Source organism: Seriola aureovittata, chromosome 3 (genome assembly GCF_021018895.1).
Source record: "Seriola aureovittata isolate HTS-2021-v1 ecotype China chromosome 3, ASM2101889v1, whole genome shotgun sequence".
Taxonomy (NCBI): domain Eukaryota; kingdom Metazoa; phylum Chordata; class Actinopteri; order Carangiformes; family Carangidae; genus Seriola; species Seriola aureovittata.
In genome coordinates, this window is record NC_079366.1 from 28962532 (window position 1) to 28986583 (window position 24052).

Below are 24052 nucleotides of genomic sequence, written 5' to 3' on the forward strand. Positions count from 1 at the left end.
TTCGAACCGGGGCCAACTGCAGCGAGGACTGTAGCCTTTAAAATAGAAAAAGAAAAGAAACCGACGCCAGAGTTGGTTGGAGTTTGGAGGCCCCCTGGAGGTCGGAGGTCGCCGGTCGCCATTATGAACCTAAGAAGACGCTCAGAGCTCAGAGTATAACAGTTAACGTTTGGATATTAAAATAATTTATTTGAAAAATAAACATCTAGCGATTCGGAATCAGATGTCAAATATGGTCTGAAAGATCTACTGAGAAGTCTAGAAAACTTGAATCTGTAAAAATATGGAATTGTGAAATGGATAAATGTGAAGGATCTGCCCTTAGTGTTAGCTACACTGAAGTTAGCCGTTAGCCTACTAGCTAGAAGCAGCTAATGAGTGAAAAACATCAACTGGGAAACCTCGGCTTATTGCATATCAACACTTGTTAATGAGTGAAAAACAGATCAAATGTGGTCCACGACGTGGTTCGTATAAATTTGAGGATCCTTGACATGAAAAGGTTTGACCAATCGTCAATTATATCAATAGTTGAACTGTCAAAAACCTCAAGTTTTTCTGTCAGGAATTCTGACAGAAGATTTCTTTTCACCTCCAAAACATTTTCTTTCACCTGTTTTCACAGATGTTCTTAAGTTATTTGCCTCTCAGGACTTCCGCTGTAATTTGTAAGATGACGAAACGATTGTAGGTCAGATTTGTACTGACTTCATGAATATTAAGAATGTAAAGAGGAAGGAATCCATCTTCTTTTAACAGCTTGACTTCCGTCTTCTGCTTGCTGCACTACGTACGGAGGAACATCACTTTTTCTTATCTAATACGTGTTTTTGATGATACTGATATTTCTTTCATTCATTGATCACCAGCTGATGTGTTTTATTGTCTCTGGAGTCACACAGAGAGACGAGAGGAGCAGCTATGAGTTTAACAGCAGCAGAATAACCAACTGTCCAGGGACCAGAAGGTGTCATCAGCCTTTATTGAGGTGAGGACAGGGTGGAAATGGAGAGCAGAGAAAGCAGTGGAGGTGGCAGGCAAAAAGCGCTGGTGGGCAGCACAGCAACTGGCAGAGCGGGCTTTGGATACTTCCCAAAGATGCAGGTTTTCAAGGCCCAGGTCAAGGAGAGACACCATCTTATCCAGGAAGAGGTCGGAGCAGGCGTGGAGGACGAGCAGGACGGTGGGGCTCAGGCAGCAGGGAGCGTGAACGAGGTGGGAGAGTGTACTGCAGCGCAGGATTACCTGGTCTAACATGGTGCAGGAAGACTTCCATCACGTCCGGTTCCTTGTGCAAGCTGTCTATGATGCCCTACCCAGCCCAGCAAACCTACACGTCTGGGGCAAGAGTGAGACGCCCTCCTGTCCTCTCTGCTCTGGAAGAGGATCCCTAGAGCACCTCCTCAGTAGCTGCCCAAAGGCCCTTGGAGAAGGTCGCTACCGCTGGCGCCACGACCAGGTGCTCGGGCCGATCAGCAAGTACCATCATGCCCTAAAGAAGATCTCCTTTGTGAAAGCTGGAGAGAAACCCCGTCCACAGCCAACAACCAGGACGGGCCTCCTCTCTACGGCCCCTGACTGGCAGCTGCATGTTGACCTGGGCAGACAGCTGAAGTTTCCGCAGCACATCGTCATGACATCACTCCGGCCAGACATGATCATCACTTCTGAGGCGACAAAACAACTGATCATGCTGGAAGTCACAGTGTCCTGGGAAGAGCGTTTGGAAGAAGCAAATGAGAAGAAACGTGCAAAGTACCAGGAGCTGGTGGAGAAGTGCCGGGACAGAGGCTGGAAGACGAACTGTGAGGCCATAGAGGCTGTAGAGGGTTTGCAGGACGCTCACTCTGCAAAGTCCTCAACCAACTGGGCGTTACAGGAGAGGCAAAGAGGAGGGCCATTCGATCTGTGAGAGAAGCCGCAGAGAAAGCCACCAGCTGGCTTTGGATTAAGAGGGCTGATCCGTGGACGGTTGCTGCTGGGACACAAGTCGGGGCTTGATCAACCCCGGCTGGGTCACCTGGGCGAAGGTGTCTGATGCTGAAAGACCCGAAACACCCGATGACCCAGGAACATCACTGGAGACGTGTCCCAGCGCATCCAGAAGATGTGTCTTACACACAATGATTATATATTTAGAAACATTGACTGTGTTTAACATCAATTACAATATTAATTTCACTTGTTTTCACAGATGAAAAAATAATTAATTAATTTTATAAATATTATCTTTGAAAACCTTTTTTTTTCATCTGTTTTTAAGTTCTCATTTGCCTCTCAGGACTTCCGCAGTAGTTTGTAAGACGACTAAATGACTGTAGCTCAGACTTGTACTGACCTCATGAATATTCATAATGTAAAGAGGAAGGAATCGTCTTCTTTTAACAGCTTGACTTCTGTCCTCTGCACAGAGGAACATCACCTTCCTCTCTTGTAAGACGAGACTTGGTTCTTTGATAAGATTGATATTTCTTGCATATATTTATCAGCTGATTGTTTGATTGTCTCTGGAGTCACACAGAGAGATGAGAGGAGCAGCTATGAGTTTAACAGCAGCATCAAGTGGATTTGTCGTCCTCCTCCTCACTGTACCAGGTACTGTACATCTACATTTACTCTGTAGGACGTTCAGTAAACTTACTGAGAACAAGCTGAAACAGGATGAATAAATAAACGTGCAGTTAATGTTGTTTTTCTAATGTGATTTTTCTCTCATCACTTGTTTAGCTGTTTTTTTATTGTGCTGTTAAACCAAAGTCCTTAGATCTGTTCAGTGTTTTCACACATGCAGCATCTCTCAGTATCTTTGACCTCAGCATGTTAGTGGTGAGTGTTATTGCACAGTAAGACTTGTGCTGTTTGAATTAACTGTATAAATGGAGCTGTAAGTGGTTCATCTGAAGGATTCAGTAACTGAAGAGTTAATCTACAAATGTCTGTACATTCTGTTTAAGAGAACAAGATCACATCTACCAAGGCTCAAAATCAGGAAACAGTTGTCAGTTAATTTTGTTACTCTTTGATGTCAGTGTGATGTTTCCACTTCCTGTATGGTCAACAGTGACCTGCTCTTCCTGATCTACTATCACATATAGTAGCAACCACGTGGGTATACATACATACATACATACGTACTAAACACCAACCTGACCACAGAGTGAACAGAGAGGAAACTAAACAAGCAAGTTTCACACACTCTAATAATAATAATTTCTTCCTCTCACACTGTTCATTACAGCTGCATTAAGATTCACAGGTCCAATGGTTTTCTGTTTGGACTTCTCCATGTCTGTGTTCACTGTGGCTTAATACAGCAACTACATCAAGAAACCAGAAACATTATTAACATCATGAGTTTAAAAGTGAATAAAAAGGAAGAGACCATAGGAGAAAAACATGACTTTACCTCAGCAACATATATATAACAATATATAACAACATGACAGACATCTTTGTCTTAAACTCACAGTGAGAAGTGTTGGAGCCAAGTAGTTTTACAAATGTATTTTAGTCATGTAGCAGGTTTCCATGTTGAAGAACCTCCATAAAGTTTCTCTCTGTTGTCGTGAATCTGATTGTGGTTTCTGCTGTGCTCTGTGTTACAGTGATACAGGGTCAGAGTGACTGGGGAGTGTTTTACCCTCACACTCACATCTGTGCCTCTAAAGGATCAACAGTGGAAATACACTGCAGCTACAGATCCCCATCCAGAATAGGTGCTTTTGATACCACAGTTGAGAAAACTCCCTGGTTTACTGAATTTAGTGACGATGAACCGGAGTATCCAGGTCGTGTGCAGTATGATTGTCATACAGGGAACGACTGCACTCTGACAATCAGAGACCTGAGAGAGAGCGACTCAGCTGAGTACAAGTTCAAATTCACAACAAACCAACCAGGTGGGAAATATACAGGTGAACCTGGAGTCACTTTGTCTGTCACAGGTAACGTTTTCACTGGAATATTTATCAATTTGGTTCCAATCATTAACTACTGAGAATCTGCGTGTGTTGCTTTGATTGTACTTTTCTAGTTCAGTTAATGTCTGTTCTCTCGTCACATGTCCAGACCTCCAGGTGCTGGTGGAAAGATCATCAACCCAGACAGAGCTGAAGTGTCACAGCAGCTGTAAAGCAGCTGATCGTCCTTCATATGTCTGGTACAAGAACGGACTGAAAATGAGGGAGGAAACATTTTCCCTTAGAGTCTCTGTTAATGATGACAACAGCTATTCCTGTGCTCTTAAAGGACATGAGGATCACCGCTCCCCTCCAGTGTGTGAGTTTACTCCACAGTGTCACTAATACAATGTTAAACTTAAACCTTCCACTACACAGTTTATGTCTAATATTTGAGCAACCTTTGTATAAACTGACTCAATAATATTCACTTCCACTTTATAAAGTCGTCCTTGATTTAAAGTTAAAATGAGAATAAAACACATTTTCATGTTGATGTTAACTTCTCCTCATATTCCCTCCTCCAGATGCTCCAAAGCTTCTCTCTGTGTCAGTGAGTCCCTCTGGTGAGATAGTGGAGGGCAGTTCAGTGAATCTGACCTGTAGCAGTGATGCTAACCCAGCAGCTAAATACACCTGGTACAAGGAGAATGACCGTAAACTTCCCAGTCAACAACCACAGCTCTTCTTCTTCAGCTCCATCCAGCCCTCTGAGTCTGGAGAGTATTACTGTACAGCTGAGAATGAGATGGGGAGGAGGAGATCAGCACACATCTTTATTGATGTAAAATGTGAGTGAGGCAGTTTATTTTAAAATCTATATAAAGCTGATTAGTAACCAGAACTATGTTTTCCAACCATAATGTTTCTCATGTTGCCATACACAAAACTATTAACTGTCACTCATTAAAATATGTAGCTCTGCAGTTAAAGTATGTTGTTAATGTTTGTTGTTCCAGATGCTCCAAAGCTTCTCTCTGTGTCAGTGAGTCCCTCTGGTGAGATAGTGGAGGGCAGTTCAGTGAATCTGACCTGTAGCAGTGATGCTAACCCAGCAGCTAATTACACCTGGTACAAGGAGAATGAAGACTCACCAAAAGCTTCAGGACAGATCTTCACCATCACTGACCTCAGACCTGAACACAGTGGGAATTATTACTGTGAAGCCCAGAACACCAGAGGACGTCGTAACTCCACCTTAAATCTGACTGTTGTAGCAGGTGAGTTACACACATTCATCTACACACACCTGTTTACTGCACTAGAGCTCATTAACATAAAGAAACTTTAACTGATGCAAAGAAAGTCTGAGGATTTCCAGACTTCTTGTAGCTGTGTACTGAGACCTCCATCATACTGAACATGGACGACACTGACTGACTGACTGACAGCATCACCTGACAAACTGATCTATCAGTCTAATCTTACTGCTAATGTCTCCTCTCTGTTGGTCTCACTCTCCAGGTAAATCAGTATTAATGATTAATATCATCAGGTTGACTCTGGTGGTCCTGATGCTGATTCCACTGGTCGTCTTGAGTCTGTGGACGAGGTAAAACAATAAAAATCCATCAGTTCATTCGCTGCTCTTTTATTTTCTTCTTCAAACTTCCTGTAGTTTTTGGTTTTATGAATTTCATCATGTTAAATCTTGTATTAGTTGTTGTTGGTTTGAATCCAGGAAGAAGAAAACTCTGAGTTTAAACTCTGAACCAAATGAAGCTGTAAAGATGATGGAGGTGAGAGACAGAGAGGTCCTACAAAACTTACACAACTTACTCTGTATCACAGTTATTATAACTTGGCTCATAAACGCTCTGGAAACTGAAGAAGATGTGAAGTGAATTTATATTTAAAATACAACTTTCTCATTATGAACCAGTAAAGTATTTGACCACATCACATTTCATCACATGATTCAGTTTTAAACAGGATTAAAAACCTAATAATAAAATGTAATTGTATGCAGGTGTGATGAATGAGGTCCAGTGAGTGTCATTTTGTCACCTCTCTCCATCAGGTAGACTCTTGTCCTGGTTATGAGAACAGCACCACTGCAGCACAGACACAAGAACCAGAGGAGCAGGAAGACCTGGTGTGAAGTTACAGTCAGGTTAGAGCCTCTCACACTTAATGAAAGAAATAGATCAATAACACACAGACTCCAGATTTATAATTACAACTGTAACTTTACACAGGTTTCATGTGATCTTTTTTAGATGATGTTGAAGCAAAGGTGGGACTCACCTGGTGGAAACAGGAAGTAAAACAACATTGGTTCCAGCTTTAAAGATTTTTCTGTTCATTTTCATCTTATTATTTTATTTAGCAGCTATGAAGACAGACAAAGTTTGAATCTGGTCCTTCACATTTCTTCTTTATACCTTTAAATTGTAGCTCATTATTTTGTTGCTTCACCTTTTGGAGGGAATTTTTTTCTTCTCATCTAGTTGTAGTTTCCAAATGCTGCCAGTAGATGTAAGTAAAGAGTTATATTTTATTGATAATACACCAGTTCCACTGTCAGTTCCTCTTCTGTCTGTGTATACAATATCTCCATCAGGTTCTTTTTCTTCCCTGAGTTTTCTTTAACCAGTTTTTATTATCACAGCTGCTTTATTGTGAGTTATGAATCTATTTTCATTCTCATTTTTGAATTGTTTCTATTGCCTTACCTGCTCATTACAATAATCTGTTGTTCTTGTATGGTGTCCTCTACATACATTTTAATCTATTGATATGAAAATGATTTATTTTATCATTATATATTTTTTCTTTTTCTATATTTTAATGTCATTTACAACATTAATCGTCATTGAATGTACTATTTTATTCCATTTTAAATCTTTCTTTGATGTGTCTTTCTTTAATGTTAACTTTTCTTGCATCTGTCTTTGTGTTTTGAAGGAGACTGTTTTGCATCTTTTTGAGATGAGAGAGAAAACTCTCTCCAACACAGAGGAAGAAATAAAAAAATGTCTTTTTCTTCTGTCTCTTTAAGTCGTCTCTCTTGCACTGTGTTTACCTTTGCATAAACCACAAGTTACAGTAGGCCTTCTTCTTCACTTGAAGTTCAATCTACTGGATTCTGCATGTAAATGATGTAAAGAGGAACAAAGTTGGATGTATTTTTAACAGCTTGAATTCTGTCCTTTGCTTCCAGTTTCTTTCTGTATTGCAGGTTGAAGTTTCTTACATTTAAACTGGTTAAGCTTTTATAGAGCAATCCAGGTGTTGGTCAGCTGGATTTTAGATTCCTGCAGCTAGTTTTAGCCAGATGAGCCATTTTGAATAAGAGATCCAGAACGGGTCTGGACCGAGTTAACCACTTCATGAACGGGTCCAAATCGGATCCGGGTCGAATGAGCTGCTTCATGAGCGGATACGGATGTGGTCTGGATCCGTAATCCTGATCCGTTCTGGAGCTGTCCCGCCGTGCAAGTGGACTCCGATCCGGACCGGCTTTGTCGATGATACCTCCAGGACGGATCCAGTGCGGAGTCAATTTGCTATCGGGAGGTAAGGTAGGTAATAAAAGTTCGATCTTAGAAGCGATCGTCTATATGGGGATATAGTGGTAAAGCTTTATTACAGATCAATTCTGTAAGGACATGTGCATGTGTGTGTACATGTCTTGCTGTGGTTGTGGGGGCACATCTGTGTTTGAAACCATCAGTGTGAGGTTATTTTGGACAGTCGTGACAGCTTCAAAAGGCTGTTTGAGGGACACCTGCAGTGACTGAGGTCAGTGTCAGGATGAGTCTCTACGACATGGATGAAACTGAAGGTAACGTCCTTTGTGCAGATTGAAACGAGAGGAAAGAAGTTCACGCACCAAGCAGCAGGAACATTCAAAAGTTCTCCAGGGATTTTCTAGTACTTTCAGTGTTATCCTCTACCGGAGAAATCTTCTGTAATTGTGTCATTAGTTCTGCTCTTTCTTTTTCAACTTTCTACATGATATAAAGATATGTTCAACTGAGCGCAGCACAGTCACCTGGATCTTAAAGTGTGTTTTGTCTGTATGTTAATCAGGCTGCGCGGACTCCATGACAGGATTGGTCAGAGCAGAGAGGAGGAGCCTCTGACTCTACGGCCGGCTTCTCCTATTGGTGCAGCAATGATCCTACCAGTCCTCACCACAGCTGCAACCTTTCAAGCATCAGAGGAAGAGAGTTTAAGAGCCGGGTCCGCACATCATTATTGGAGGCTAACATGATAGCCAGCTCTCCTCTGTATCTCCTTTGTGAACATTTGTGTGTAATTTGTGATTTGGTTTGAGATGCTGGTAGTGATTGTTGGGGACTGGGCTAGGTTTAAAATTCTGATGTGCGTCACACCCTTAGAAAAAACTGTTGGACACAGGAGGAACAGGGGTGCTGCTTCTTTTGTTTTTGGGTTGGTTAGAATTACAGACATGATTGTGTTTTATATTCCGAGCATATAAAAGCAAACCAAAATATGTTTTGTATGCATCAAATGTGTCAATATCAGTCAAGTTTAGCTCAACGTCTTTGTTTTAACTCAAGTGTCAAAACTAAGTTGGTTTACAATGTGGGCAAAGAACATGTAGCTTTAATTTTAAATGTCAGCTTTGGTGGTTGTGCAATATAAGATGTGGCCAGAACTTTAGTTTAAAATGTTCAAAAAATGAATTAACACGATCAATGTGAAGGAGACGACGAGATGATGTCATTATCGAGATCTCAATCTGTTGTATTTCAGAGTTATTTACTGAAATGAGCATGCGCACCAGCCAGCCCAGACCTGTCCTGTGTTGTAATACCACTTTGTGACACTAGACGCTGTGTGAGTCAGCGGCGCGTCAAGTCTGCTCTCAGTCCCACGAAGAAGAACGACTTCCGGCATAGCTTGAAGTTAGCATCACAGAAGCACAGGAGTGGCTGAACCTCCTAAAAGACGATATTCATCTTCATCCCGAAGAACCGCTCCCGACAAGAAACCACGTTAAACGGCAAAGAAAAGAAGCGACACGAGTAAATCTCGATGTGGTTTTCCACCGCTGGAGAAGCTCCTGAGAGTGAAGAGATGCGGTTTGATGCCGAGCTCGCAACTTTCCTGTTAGCCCGGTGAGTAGCATCAATGTTAGCCTTTAGCTAAAAGTATAATCAGTGCAACGACTGACAAACCGCACCGACAAACATTTCAGGTGGTGATATTGATGTTGTTACTAGGATTGTGTCTGTTGCTCTCGGCTGTTGTACAGCTAATGACGTCAGTAACTTTAGGCTCATTTTGTAACTGATGACTGTAACGTGAGATTGTATGGGGCCAGTAGACCGAGTGAATACACATCGATCGGTTCACCATGTTGTAACCACTTCACATTACTGTTAGGAGATCAGTGATGATTGAAAGTGCACTAGGTCTTTACATTTTTATCAGGAGATTTCAGCATCCCTCTGTCTTTATCAGGACCTGAGCCAGTACAGATGCAATACCGCCTCCACCTGTCTCACCAACGGCAGAGAGTCCAGAGAGTGAGGAGGGTCTAGGTGAGTAACATGCTGTCATTCACTTTTAAAAGAAAGACATGTCTATACCACTGTGATTAAACAGACCCAGTGTAAACATGTTCATACTGCTGATTCTTAATAATGAATATACCACTGCCTATATTGGTATGTATTTTACAGTATATCTGTATTTGTACTACTGAACTTGTTGGTTATATAGTGTGTGTGTCCATTGAATGTTATACCTCTAGTTGTTTACTCTTCATTTTCTTGCAATTACATTTCATAATACTCGTACTGTGTTTATTTTTGCATATTCATATTTATCTCAAGATGTAACCTAACATGTTTGAATGTAAAGAGCTTGTATGATTTAAACAAATTGTCCTATCACATGTTTGTCTGTATCAAGACCAGAATTCCAGTCTAATCTTCACCAATGATGGACCAGCACCTGCCTTTTCTTCTGCATCTGGCCTCATCAATCAACAACCACATTACAGCAACACCTTGAGGTATTATCCCTGCACATGATAGATATTGTCTATACTGTGATCTTTTGCACATCTTGCCCTTTTTTTTGTACATAGTTGTGTAGTATCGTTTTCATTGTTTTATATATTTATATTTGAGTGTTGCAATATTTTACCTTTTATTATTTCCTGTGAATGTTAATTGGATACTACACCAAGTCATGTCTTGTAAATGAAAACCTACCTGGCAATAAACCTTATCTTCTGAGTCTGCCTTTGTGATAATGTCATCACCTCTTCATAATGTTGTTATGCAGTATCCCCTTGCTTTCATAAATCTGCAAGTTTATGAAGGTTACAAGTAGACTTCAGATCCTATTTTCATTTAGTTTTGTGCTTTGCATGTGTACACAGAAGCTCTTCCTCTTCCAGTGTCTTTGTGTTGCCTCACCACTAATTTTTGTCTATACATGTGTGTATATACATATATATAAATAAAATGAATCTCCTAGAACTTCTTCACATGTACATGTATCATTTGTTCAGATTAATTCATAAAGTCTTGTTTTTATTACAGTATATGCTAAATGAGGTTTAAATGGATGATTGATACATCTTTTATGTTCTGAAGTCTTTAGACTGCTTCAAAAACATTTCATAGTGAAAAGAGCAGCTGGTTGACAGGTCCTTATTTTTCCTTTTGTGTTTTCAGAGGGATGGCAGAATCCACCTCGGGCAAGAAATGGTAAGTCTGTTAAAAGCAGTTTGTATTTTGTGTAATTGCATTTCCACACAGATCATAGGTAAACGTTTAAGATGAGTTAAAATGATATTCTGTTTACTACATTTAAGTTGTCGTCATAACGAATGCACCAGAAAACAACTTTGATGTGATAATTAATATGTCTTGAATATTACAATTAAAATACTTGGAAACTTGCTGTGTCAGATTTGTTAAGGAACTTATTGTGACGGAGTAATGAGGAACTACTCAGTAACGACTGTTTCAATTCAGCGAACAAAGCTCCACAAATAGTAAACTACCAGGTAAACCACAACCATGTAAATGTAAGGTGTAAAATAGCCTGTTTAATGCTGAGAGATGTGTTTTAGTTAGCTGGCTGTAGCTGTACGTGTACCCAGGCTCAAATTAGGGTCAAAATGATTTTGAGCTTGTAAAGTGATGCTTACAAATAATTCCAATGTTTCTAGTTGTAAATCAACCTTTGTAAACCTGTAAAATAAATCTACAGGAGAAATTCAGGTTTGTGCTGTTGGTCCTCCCCTCTCTCCAGCACAGCTCCCCTCTTCTGTTCATCCACCTCCTCTGCCTGGACACATGTACCAGGACCAGAGCTTACAGGAAGAGGAAGGCGGCCTGAAGATGTTGTGGCGGAGCGGGAGCCGCTGCCTGGAGGAAAAACCCACCGGCAGCCAACGTCATACATCTGCAGCAAGTGTGGACAACCCAGAAGGATTGACACTGACCTCACTGTGATTGTTGGTGGAAAGACTGTGGAGGAGTGGAGGGAAGAGATGAAGAGAAGACAGGACTACATTTTATATCTTCAACTTTTAATTTACACTGTTTATTATTCATTATCATTATTCGCCTGATGTCTCATGATGATCTCAGTCCAGTGTTCCCTCTCTTTTAGCTCTGTGTTTGGTCTCCACCAGCTCCTGAGGGAAATCTGTCTCTTTAACTGCTAAATGCTTCGCTATGTTCAGCAGCTGCTCTCGGACTAACTGCTGAGGAGATAGTGGACAGTATATATTCTATTAAATTGTGTCTTACTCTATTATTATTATTATTCAAAAATCTCATGCCGACATGTCAGACTGGGAGGGTGGGGAGTCGCCTGTCAGGAGGACAGGGGAGGAGATTGTATAGGGGAGTTTACAAAAGAACTGGGTGTCTTTGTTAGAGACCATGCTGCCACACCAGTAGGTTGCTGGAAACCAATGTCCTTAGTTTGATATTAATTATTGTTTTTTCTTTCAAATTATGTTTACCTTCAATGAATCTTAATTTATGAGTTTATTTGACCTGGAAATTGTTAGTAAGGCAAATTGTTGTAATTTATAAACCAGAAGTAGTAAAGTTGGATCCTGCATTTAATCATGTTCTTTGTTAACAGGATAAGCAGAACCCTGGTTAATGTTTGAGATTCATTGTTTTCCTTTGGATGCATTAAGAATGTAAGATGTTTTAGTTGCCATTGATTCATTATCTTTGTTGTATGCATGGCAAGGTATTTACTTTTGTTTGTTGTACTGCAGGAACCATCCATCCATCAGTTCCTTGCTGAATTTCCTGAACAAAATAAATGGTTAAATGGCGCTTTGGGTCCATGTGTTTAATGTGCACACCAGTCACTCCCAGTGACCTGAACGGTTTGATGAGGATGAAAATGATGTGAATCATATGCTGTGGCCTTCAGTCACCAGTTCTCAGCCCAGTTTAACAACCACTGAAGCTGTTTTGGCTCAACACCTTACTACTACACTTTATCTTGGTTATTTCTTTAATTTGTCAGCTGGTCTGGTTTATTATACATCACTGAGATGCTTTACTCCTCTACATTTATTAGGCTGCCACATCATTTATAGACTTATCACTGTTCCTCAGTCATTTTGGTTGGGTTAAACTGTGCTAAACGTCTAAACCTTTTATGTTCCAACTATATATAGAGCATACCCCTTCACCTCTCCCCACCACCTGTATAAATAATAATGAAAGGTAATCTGCATACAGCAAGTGTGTGTGTGTGTGAGAGAGTGACACGCCCGCTGTATACACATACTGTATAGCCTTTAATGTTCACCCTAACTAACAGATTAGGAAACCTTACTCAAATTAATTAGATTAGATTAGATTAACTTTATTTATCCCACAACTGGGAAATTCATTTAATATATAAATAAATTGATGAATAGCTACATACATGAATCATAAGATATTATAGTAGTTCCAGTTTTTGTTTTGATATTGGAAAGTTTTTCCCGATCAATTTTGGGTTCGCAGGAAAACCCTATAACACCTATGAACTATGTTAATTATATACACAGTTTGTTTATTTAGCTTAGCTCTTCTTAAATTGCCCGCTGCAGCCAGCATATTTATTCAGAATGTGCAACCTTTACTTTGAAGACGATCTGTTTCTGTTTCCGGCTCTCCACTTCCTTGTTCAATTATTATTATACAAGTTGTCGTCTTCATTCAGTGGGACAATAACACACGCAAAGCGTTAACAGCGTTTAGGCAGCATCTGCTAATAAAGAACGAGCTCACAAACGTCATCATACATTTACACTTAGCACAAACAGGACAATGAAATTAGGCAATACCCCTCAACCGGCCATTATACAACGTGAACAACTGCAGAAGAATTAAAATTCATGCACGGACCATTGTTACAGCTTCAAATTGTATCATTGTTATATTTCATCTAACCTGTTTGCTATAATTTTGCTTATAAAAGAGAGAGGGAAAATAATAAAGGAGGGTGAACAGGAAAGGAGAGAAAATCTAAAATTTAAATGTGTAACCTTGAAGTAAAATATTGTGATGAAATAAGATGTTAAAAGTGGTGCTGCTATTGTTGCATATTTGCAGGTTTATTTAGCCAGCAGCCGTCACTGCATACAGATGTTGTTTTCCTCTTGACAAAGCCTGTGAATTCAAACCGACCAATCGCAGTGAGCGTGCATGCAAATCAGAGCCGTTGCGTCACGCTCACGTTCGACAAACTACCAATGGTTGACGAGATGGGCGGGGCCCGGAGGAAAACAGCGGAGGATTCAAACTGAACATGGCTGCGGGGAAAGATGTCGATGAAAACACTCAAAATAGAAGGTAAGACCGAATTTAGACGGATATTGATGTTTTTCTTTTTTAATGATATTTACATCGACGGAGAGTTTGCTTTACTAACAGCTAAATTTGAACTTGTGAGATTTTAAGCTGGTAAACATTTACGTTAGTGAGACTGATTGACAAGGGCTGTCACCTAACGTTAGCTAACTTAGCTGCTTAACCGTAATCGTAACAAAGCCGAAAATTCACATTAACGTTAGGTTGGCTACATCTTGGTGGCAAGACATTGTTTGTAGTTATTTAAACGTTTATTTCTGAAACAAGTTGAGCGTTAGTACCGTTAGCGGGGGGAGATATTGATTTGGCATACACATATGCTAACAACACATTAGCTAAATAAAATGTAGCAAGTTTAGGTTAATGGTGCAGGTTGAGGTGAGGTTGTAGTTTATCATGGGGGTGTCACAGTATCCCCCAGTGTCTACACAGAAGTGGAAGGAGATAAGGGTAATATATTGTAATATAATGACGTCCATAACAGCACCATTTTTGAACAATGGGTTCAACTATTATCATAAAACTCCAAAAATATGTGTTGAATTGTATTGTGTTAAACTGATTTGATGCAGACAAACTGTGAGACCTATGACTTTGTTAAGGACAAAGAGAAATCTCAAGCAAGCACACAATAAACATATTGACTTAACACTCAAAGGACCAGGAGGATGAATTGATAAAGACATTGATTTTATGCAGATTCAAATCTTGCCATCGCTCTGTACAATGATTCTCCTCAGTGTAGGGACTGCCTGGATAACAGTGCAGACATGCTCTGTCTTCCTTTTCATTTATCACATTATCACATCTGTCACATATCAGATTAATCTGATCTTTTAAGGTTTATACAGCTTTATATATACAGTGACTTGTACTAATGGACAGTGAATTATAGTATATTATATTACCACAATTGTAGTGTATATCCAGCGCATAGTATAGTTATATCATTATCATAAGTCTCAATTTTTTAGGCTTGGATTAATAAAGAACACTATTGATCTATCTATTCTTAATTACTGATCTCCACCAGTAGTTAAAGCATACACAGATCCTTCAAGCAGCACTTCTCAGCCTGTGGTTCTCACCTAATCATAACTTGCCTATGATCTTCTCTCACATACAAAGAGGTAACTACATCTACAATATGTCTAATTCCCTCCCACCCCAGAGGTACAGTGTGTAGTATGGTGATCAATCGTGAGGAATCCCCGGGGGGCTCTCGTGCCGGCCGACCACCAGTCATCTTCAATCCAGACTTTTTTGTGGAGAAACTCCGCCATGAGTGCCCGGACGTTTTCCTGGAGCTGGTGCTTAGTAACATTACTCGCCTGATTGATCTTCCTGGGACAGAGTTTTCCCAGCTCCTCGGTGAGGAGGGCCCTAAGACCCCGACAGGTGGAAATGGAGGCTTCTTTCGTTCTTTCAACTTCCTCAAACGCAAAGGTAAGAGGTCAGCAAGGTGACATATAGAAATTATCATTAGCCTTAACTGCCACAATTAATATGGTTCTGTTTTTGTATATACATTAATATTTGCAGCATTTGGCAGAACAGAGCATCATTAACGTCCGTAAATCCACAGCGGGTTAATGTATGACAAACATATGACATCCAACTGATATCCAGTTGTAAACTAGTAATTGTTTGTATGATCTACAAATAAAAAAAATAAAATAAAGGCTAGTCACTGTGACAAGCAAGTAAAAGACAGTTTGCCTTTTTGTGAGAGCCGTCAAGTCCTTTTCATTCTTTCAATTCTTTTTTTGCCATATTGCTCGCATTCCTGCTTACTCCACTGTCTGTATTCGCAGATTCTTGTGTAGCCTGTTTATTCATCTCAAGTACCAATGTGTTTTTTCATGTGGTGGATGAGATCTCATCAGACTTGGTCTTTAGCATTGTCTGTTTTTAGCCTGTGCTGCTGCGTCTGTGTTTGTGATGAGACTGTCCTACTGTAACGAGCGCGCAGCAGAGTCTCCCTGATGGGTGTTTCAGCAACTTTTAAAATGATCGCTCACTCTCATCTCTCCTGCTACATTCACAGATAAAGACGTTGTGTTTGGAACCCCACTGACAGAAAGCTGCATCGCCCAGATCTACCAGCTCATTGAGTACCTCAGCAAAAGTAAGTGGTCCAAATAAGATCCTCTGATTCTTTAATCACAGCTACTTTTGCAAAACTTACTGCACTGCCGTTCAAATCTAACAGCAGCACCTTCCTGCTGGTGTTGAAAAGAAACGAACAACAATGAGCAGCATCGGTCCACTATCACAGATCAGTGTGGATAGCAGGGGCAGTGTGTGGAATAGCATGTTTTCTTTGTTGTCCTAATTAATGAAAATAAACAATAAACAAATTCCAAGAATGAGTGAGCACAAAAATAAATTGACTCAACTGATTCACCTGAAGCTTGAAGTTTTACTTTCTGATCCCCACCTGCTCTTACGTTCTCAGATCTGCATGTGGAGGGTCTGTTCCGAGTGCCGGGGAACAGTGTTCGGCAGCAGGCCCTGAAGGAGCTCCTGAACAGCGGAGGTGATGTCGACCTGGAGTCTGGAGACTTTCACCCCAATGACGTGGCCACGCTGCTCAAGACTTTCCTGGGAGAGCTGCCCGAGCCCTTGCTCACACACAGACACTTCCACGCACACCTAAAGATAGCTGGTAGGAATGCACATACACATTATGTAATACTAGATGTCAAATATGCAGAAATTTGAATCTTTTTAAGTGCAAAAGGATGTTTTAAAGGTTTATGTCGCTGAGATATGGCTAACAGGCTGGAATGCTTTATACTTTTTCTTTGATTTAGTAAATCCATTCATGGCTTTAATCCATTCATGACTTTACTTCCTCCTTCGTCACCTCTCTCCCAGATATGACTCTGTTTGACGATCAAGGCAACAAGACTGCGATACCCAACAAAGAGCGTCAAATCGAGGCGCTGCAGCTCCTCTTCCTGCTGCTACCGCAGGCTAACCGCTCACTGCTCAAACTGCTGCTGGACCTGCTCTACCACACTGCCAAGCAGCAGGACAAGAACAAGATGTCCGCCTTCAACCTGGCCCTCATGTTTGCCCCGCATGTCCTGTGGCCCAGACATGTAAGATTTGCACTTTTTAACAGGAGTTTACCACAGCTAGTCATCCACCTTTTAAATTGAATTGCATTTGATCTCTTTAAACCGCCAGAAAGTACTGTCAGTTACACATTACACATTACACTACTTGTAGCATATGAAAGACTGCGACTGGGCGTTGATGAAACTTACTTCAAGTGAGATTATTTTTGATCTTTCTGTCACATAGTGGTCAAAAAACTCTTTATGTGGTGAGTTGTTTCTCTGACTTCTTTTCTGTCCTGCTCCAGATGACAGCTGGTGACCTAAAGGACAACCTGAAGAAACTCAACAACAGCATGGCATTCCTCATCAAACACTCACAGAAACTCTTCAGGGTGATTATTGACCACACACACACACACACACACACACACACACACACACATACACACACACACACACGACCATTCAAATGATTTAAAAAAAAAAAAAAAAAGGGATGTAGGTTATTTATCCAGTATGCACTAAATCTGGAAACACTCTAAGAACCACACACAGAAACAAATTTGGCCTCACAAATATAGTATGTGACTGTTTTAATGGATAAACTGTGAACGAATAACATGTGTTGTTGTTCTTCAGGCTCCAGTCTACCTGCGGGAATACGCCCGCGTGCACTTTACTGGGACCAAGGTTCTTCAGACCAAGGTTAGTGGATTCTGTGGAAAATATATAATAAATCATTAAATAAGATGCTATCAGAGCAGAGGCGTCAATCTCCATCTTCAAGAAAACTTGTCTCGTCTGAGAGCACCTCCTCTCCTAACACGCCTAACTACCACTTGCTATGAACTTTCAGTGCACTTCTTTACTTGATCTCTTTGCACTTAATAAATAGATGTAGTACTTAGTACTTACACCAAGGTCTCCTACTGCACTGAAGCTTTAGTGATGTCCCTCACTTGTAAGTGGCTAAGGATAAAAAGCGTCTACCAAATGAGTAAATGTAATGTAAAATAAAAATATATACATACATCTAATAAACAATAGTCTGCACACTTCACCCAACAACCCTTTGCTTATCAGTTTGTCCTCATTCCCCTCCTTTAAAAAAAAATAATACACACAATATGTTCATTACCTTTCCTTCCTCTGCTCACAGTCAAATCCAGTTTTTAAAGAAGATAATCTTGCATTAGAAATGCCAAATGTAGTGAACTGAGAAGTAGATTAATGCCCCAAAAATGTTTTTTTTTAAAGAAGAGTAATAATACCTAACATTGATGATGGTGGCGATTAACAGCCTGACTTGCTCTGTTCGCTCTCTCAGGACGATCTGGAGCTGCTGGCGGCGAGCAGCTCTCCTGCTCAGCGGACTGTGTTGCCCCTAAAGAGGACGGCCGTTCTGGGCCCCGGCTCTCAGGAGCAGTGCCAGTCACCAGCTCAACAGTACACAGAAGAGGCCCTGAAGGAGCTCTTCAGACACGTCCACCACAACATGCCAGACTCCGCCAAGAAGAAGAAACTCGTCCGACAGGTTCACTTCAGGGTTTTCTTACTGTCCTAGAGCTCGGCCGGTTGAGCTGAAAACATAAAGCTTCTTCTGCTTCTCCTCTGCAGCTCCCTTTGTGTGTTAAATATCTAACGATCTAAACTATACATGGGCTTTTTTTTCCCTGTGTGCAGTTGGTCAAACAGACGACCTCAGGTACGCCTACCAACGAGCACCGCCAGGGCCCCCCAGCTCCCAGCAAGAAACACCCCCGTTCACGGTCCTTTGGCGGCCTCATCAAGGTATGGAGCTCCATAATGTGGAAAGTCACAAGTCAAAGAAACCAGTTCAAAAGTGGCATCAAATATAATAATATATAAGTTAAATTACTTGTCAAATTAAAATAAACATTCGGTTCCATATTTTCTCCGCTGACCTGATCTTTTATGATTTGTGCTTTCACACCTGGCGACAGCGCAAAGCTCGTGGGGAGCAGCTGACAGCGGAGCGCCGGGTCAGACACATCTCCCCTGACGCTGTGACCGGAGCCAGAAGAAAACCTGGAAAAGAGAACGTCATCCTTCAAGGGGTATCACTCTTAGATTGAGAAAATCTAATGCACTTAATATCTTTTGTTTTACACACTCCACACTCAAAGCAATTCTGTCCTGCTATCAAAAATAACAGCATTATTTTGTTGTGTTTGTTGCGTGTGTGCAGGTGAACAGCCCATTAACTGGTCCTGTGATGGGGAAGGCCGGGCTGGTAGTCAAAAATCCAGACTTCACTTTTACTGACGGCAAAGCTCTGAGGATTTCCAAGGTACGACACAGTTTTACCTCCGTTCTTCTTCTCTTGACATCGGAAAAATCACCTTTTTTTTTTTTTGTGCTGCATTTTAATTACTTTTGAATATTCACTATATCCAAATAAAGTACGACTTGAAAACAGAATCCACAGTGACATCACAAGTAGATTTGGTAACCTACATTTTTCCTCTTCTCTTTTGTTTGACATGAGCTTCTTAACTCCCTTAGTCCACATGGCAAAACAAAGTGAACTACAATAGAAGAAGACAAACTCAAGATCTATAAAAGTGTCCTAAACACACCAGGGTTCGCTTGGTTCTAATTTGTAATCTTAATTTGCTAATTTGTTTATATTTTTTGGTGACTTTATAGGTCACATGACACTATGGTTGACTGTCACGGCTGTCGGCGTTCATATGTAACTGGGAAACTCTTCCATCCACCCCCCACCCCCCCCACCCCCCCTCCATAATCTCTCAGCAGGACTCTCCCTCTGTGTCCAGGATGTGTTTCTCTCCTGCTCAGGAGATCTCAGTGTAAAACCCGACACGTCAGACTGGATTTGGGCAGTATTAATATTATTAATCCTCATGTTTATCATTGTGTTTTCATTGTAGTGAGTCTGTTATAACTGTGACTAATGTAAAGCAGCTTTAGCTTCAGCCAGAGGAGCCAAACCAAAATCAGGAACTCTCTGTCCTCGCTGAGTTTTTACAAACTGATGCCAACAGTTGAATAAAATCCTCCATTGCAGCTTTTATGTTAGATGACTTAACATGAGCACGAATAATATAAAGGAAATCAGACTTATTTCCAATGGGTATACGTTATCTAAAGTTTCCAAAATCCCAGTGATGTTTTTACTATGTGCAACTTGGTTTGTTAGTGATTCTGATCTGATTGATTGAAGCAAAAATCAACAACATTAAATCAAAGGGTCCACAGGCTTTTACTTCTCTAAGAATATGGTGATGTTTGTAAAGTTATTTTATTTTAATTCTAGACCACACAGTGACTCCACTGTGTTTGTGTGCAGTCACTGCAGTTGTTAAGGTACTTTGGGAGTCAGTCCGAGGGATTTATAGGCAAATGACACATTATATTTATTCATTTTTGATTGTTTTATTTTGGAAATCAGATGTGATGAGAGTGGATGTAGAGCTGAGCGATATGACCAATTATGAGAATCACAGTATTATGGATTTTGACAAGTGAAAAATTAACATATTTACAATCACACGTTCGCATTATATGATCTGCTACAAGCACATGTTGTAAAGCAACTCACACAAGCATTAATACTCATGGTGTGGCGTGGCGCTCTGTTGTTGGGGACGATCGCTCAGCTCTGCCTGACTTTGCTTTGGTTTGGCTTCACCGGCTCAGAGCTGCGTGTGTTCAGTTATCACTTGAACCTTATTTTATTGGCTACTGTATCAGAGTCTTTGACCACTAGCTATCTGAGCTTACAGTCTGCTGTAGTGTGTAGAATATGTTTACATGTTGTACCGTGAGTGTGTGTGTGTGTGTGTGTGTGTGTTTAAAGTTTTTAGAGTTTGTTCTCATTGGGAACTGTGATGTGGGATAAATTCTAACTCATTTGGGTGAAAACTTCTTGGTGTTTTGCTGCTGATCCAGAATCAGTGAGCAAATGACTCATCCTGATGTGAAATACAGGATTTAATTAATGATCATTTTTACTGCTCTCTTTATGAAACCAGTGACTGTTTGTGAATCTATGGAATATGAAATGTGACATTACCATTTTTTTTTTTTTTTTTTACTTCAGCTGGTGATGGAGGTTTCATTCGTCTTAAACAAAAGTGGCTGAGAGATTTGTTATGTTGGTGGTTTCAATGAAAGTTTAAAGGGTGTTTTTGTAAGTATTTACTCTGATGGAAATGAGCAGTAATCTGTTACAGAGAGGTCCTCTCTTCTTAACGTGTGTGTGTGTGTGTGTGTGTGTGTGTGTGTGTGTGTGTGTGTGTGTGTGTGTGTGTGTGTGTGTGTGTGTGTGTGTGTGTGTGTGTGTGTGTGTGTGTGTGTGTGTGTGTGTGTGTGTGTGTGTGCGCGTGTATCTAAGGGCAAATGTGTTAAGAAGAGGCCATGCTCTTGTTGAGGCATGAGTCAGTAAAATAGCACAGGAGACGGTTTTGAACACATCATATACTAACAGCCTGTTACAGCTATTAATGTTGGATTTTAGCGTCTGTCATCCCGAACTATGTAAACAACAGTGACAGGATTTTATTTCGGATTATGTGTGATTAAGGGGGCATTAAGTAATTAAAGTAGTAAATTAAACCTCAGAGAGACTGTGCTGAATATAAACATGTTTCTCCACAAAATAAGCTTCTTCAGTGCATCTCTGAAATCTGTTGCTTAATTAAATACAGTAAACATCTACAAAACTGTGATTCAAATACATGAACACCTCACAAAGAATAAGTAAACCAATGCAGTTTCCTATAATTCACACAGGTGCATTGTGGGGTTTTTTTTTGCATTGCAGAAAGTAGAAATGTTACTTAATGCCCCTTTTTAAATGTTTTGTACTGTGTCATTTTGTGCTGTTCTCAGCTCATGGCTTGACTTAACTGATGTCTGCTCAGTTTGTTGCGTACCGAGTACAGATGCACCGCTACCGGTTTCACGTTCCGCAGGGAGGTCAAAGGTCAGCCGCTGGGCCGGTGCCTTGCTCAGTGACACCTCGGCAACATCGCGCTGAACCCAAACCAGCTCTGTGTTTCCTGGTGTTTATAGAATCTGAAAATGATGATAGAGGAATCTCACAGGTTTTTGCTCTTATTGCTAATAAGCAACATGTGGCTTATGCTCATTGATTTATTATTAGTTTTATTAGTAAATTTTTTTGATTTTTTTTCCTGATGTTATCGGTGCATCCTGTTTTGAAGGTGTTGTGGATGTTGTAATGATGGGTTTGTTGAAAGTGATGAAGGTGTTTGAACGTGACTGTCGGGTGCAGGTGGAAACAAAGAAGAGCTTTTTGTTTTATAAAGTGTTTTGTTTTGACTGAATTCATCTCAGCGGAGAAGCAGCCTTTCGTCTCCTCATCCTCTTCAGTTCTCTGCAGATTCATAAACCAGTTTTAAAGCAGAGCTAAATTGGATTTTCTTGTATTTATTTGTTCGTTACAAAAATGTTTTTTTACGTCGGTGGAATTTAGCAACAAAACAAGCAAAATTTAAGGAATTTTTTTTCTTTTTTAATCTTTTTTTTTTTACTTCTGTTGCTCAAATGAGAGCAGTTACTGAATGATGTGAAATATTGTTTTATATTGGAAACACAAAACGCCCCTGAGAGCCTTGTAATTTTAAGTCTGTCAGTGTTTTTTACACGTCTGTTTTTTCTTTTTTCTCCCTTTACATAAATGTGAAACCTGTCGTTTCTCTGCGTCTGCGATGAGTTCGTCTCTTCACTGAGTCTCACCTCTTCTCTGTCGATGTGGGTCAACGAGACCAGGAGGAACGTCAGTTTTACTCACCGTTAAAACTTCTGTCTTCTGCACAGTTCCTCCAGTGTTGTGCTGAACTCGTCGGTGGCTGTTGCGCCGTGTGGTTTAAACTGTGGTTCCCTGTTTGTTTTCTGTATTTTAGTGTAAAATAACTCAACCCTGTACATTGAACTCCTTGGCGAATGGTCCGCTTCGGATTAAAACCTTTTTTATGTTTCCTACAGACTGCCTGTTGTTATATTTGATTTAACGTCTCGGCTGTTTCCATTGTATTTTTCTTTTTTCACTAAATATAATTGTCAGTCAGAAACCATGTACAGTAACAGACTGTCAGGCTTCATGGATGTAGTGCTGGTGTGTGTTCACTAGAGGGAGCTATTGGCCAACAGAGGAGTGCGGCTGGTTGAGCCGGTGTGACGGTAACTCTCACTAACACCAAGTTCATGAGCTTCTCCATGACAAACACAGATGTGTGTTGTGTCATTTACCAGGAGCTGAACTCTTTATATTCGGTCCTTACGTCTCACAATAAGAATAAGAGTTTTCTTAAATATTGTTTTTCTGTTGTGATGGAGTTTCAGCTTCTGTTTACCATGTTAATTCTTTGTGATTGTTGTAGTGGTGTGATACTCATCATACTTTATTGATGCTCACAGAGAAAATCTTTCTGTCCCCCCCCCCCCCCCCCCCCTCCAGGAAGCTCAGAGGTCAGAGGTCAGGCAGTGAAGTGACTCAGGAGCTGGTAGGGACTCGGCAGGTTTTTTCACACCGTCCTTCTTGACTTCACTGACAGAAGCAGCTTTCAGCCTGTAAATCCTTTAACGTCACCTGAGAACAGGTGAAGTAAATCAAGTGTCGGCTGAAACGCTGCGATGACGGGAGGTCGGTTTATGAGCCTGGAGCAGATGAAGGCTGCGCACCGCATTTGGTTTGTATCGTAATCCTCCAAACCTGCTTCTGCTGATGTATTAAAAGAATTCACGTCTCTGGAGGATGTAGAGCAAAGACACTTAATCAAAGTTTCAGTCTGATGAACTGAATCTATAACTATAAATATATCTATAAACTGTGAAAGTAATTTTGATGTGACAGGTTCTTTAATCATTTCCCCTGCAGTTAAACTGCTTTAAGGCTTTTATTCAAGTTCAGTCTGTTGCTTAATCAAACACACAAAGATAAAAGATGAGATTATCTAAGTAAACACTTGGATCAGTGAGGTAAACGTTGATGTGATGGTGAACGGGACAATGATCGAGCTCAGGAATTCTCATTGAGCCATTTTGAGGTTTGCACCTTTTTCACCTTCACTTCAGCGTCACAGACGCACGTTTTACCTAAACTCCTCATTTATATGTTGAAGCTAAACTTCAACAATTAGTCTTAGTGCAAATTCAAATTCTAATCCAAGCAACTTTAATTAAGATT

At 40.5% G+C, this 24052-nt stretch overlaps 2 protein-coding genes and 1 long non-coding RNA gene across 4 annotated transcripts; all 3 read left to right on the forward strand.

Moving 5' to 3' along the window:
* The first annotated feature begins 2235 nt into the window (after positions 1–2235).
* Positions 2236–6943, forward strand: LOC130165761 (B-cell receptor CD22-like). The gene is made up of 9 exons (XM_056371123.1): positions 2236–2595; positions 3606–3944; positions 4069–4278; positions 4487–4750; positions 4919–5179; positions 5424–5511; positions 5641–5698; positions 5980–6072; positions 6179–6943. The coding sequence occupies exons 1-8, from the start codon at positions 2526–2528 to the stop codon at positions 6058–6060; spliced, it is 1371 nt and encodes a 456-aa protein (XP_056227098.1). The 5' UTR covers positions 2236–2525; the 3' UTR covers positions 6061–6072; positions 6179–6943.
* Positions 6944–8570: 1627 nt separating this feature from the next.
* Positions 8571–12252, forward strand: LOC130165954 (uncharacterized). Its single transcript, XR_008827075.1, has 5 exons — positions 8571–9049; positions 9396–9475; positions 9849–9951; positions 10622–10654; positions 11205–12252. It is a non-coding gene; the product is annotated as an uncharacterized LOC130165954 (long non-coding RNA).
* A 1434-nt stretch (positions 12253–13686) lies between these two features.
* Positions 13687–22892, forward strand: arhgap19 (Rho GTPase activating protein 19). Of its 2 annotated transcripts, none has more exons than XM_056371115.1 (12): positions 13687–13768; positions 14958–15232; positions 15834–15914; positions 16245–16454; positions 16667–16893; positions 17160–17246; positions 17494–17559; positions 18182–18388; positions 18538–18645; positions 18819–18932; positions 19064–19165; positions 19636–22892. In XM_056371115.1, the coding sequence occupies exons 1-12, from the start codon at positions 13725–13727 to the stop codon at positions 19690–19692; spliced, it is 1578 nt and encodes a 525-aa protein (XP_056227090.1). In that variant the 5' UTR covers positions 13687–13724; the 3' UTR covers positions 19693–22892. The 2 variants fall into 2 exon arrangements, with proteins under 2 accessions (XP_056227090.1, XP_056227091.1); XM_056371116.1 differs by lacking the exon at positions 19636–22892 and adding an exon at positions 19525–19611.
* The last annotated feature ends 1160 nt before the right edge of the window (positions 22893–24052 follow it).

Coding starts and splice junctions, on each gene's coding strand:
- LOC130165761 (XM_056371123.1), top strand. CDS start 2,526: ATGAGAGGAGCAGCTATGAGTTTAACAGCAGCATCAAGTGGATTTGTC. Junction 4,751..4,918: donor CATCTTTATTGATGTAAAAT/GTGAGTGAGGCA, acceptor TTGTTGTTCCAG/ATGCTCCAAAGCTTCTCTCT. Junction 5,512..5,640: donor GTCTTGAGTCTGTGGACGAG/GTAAAACAATAA, acceptor GTTTGAATCCAG/GAAGAAGAAAACTCTGAGTT.
- arhgap19 (XM_056371115.1), top strand. CDS start 13,725: ATGGCTGCGGGGAAAGATGTCGATGAAAACACTCAAAATAGAAG. Junction 15,233..15,833: donor CAACTTCCTCAAACGCAAAG/GTAAGAGGTCAG, acceptor CTACATTCACAG/ATAAAGACGTTGTGTTTGGA. Junction 18,646..18,818: donor CCTTTGGCGGCCTCATCAAG/GTATGGAGCTCC, acceptor ACCTGGCGACAG/CGCAAAGCTCGTGGGGAGCA.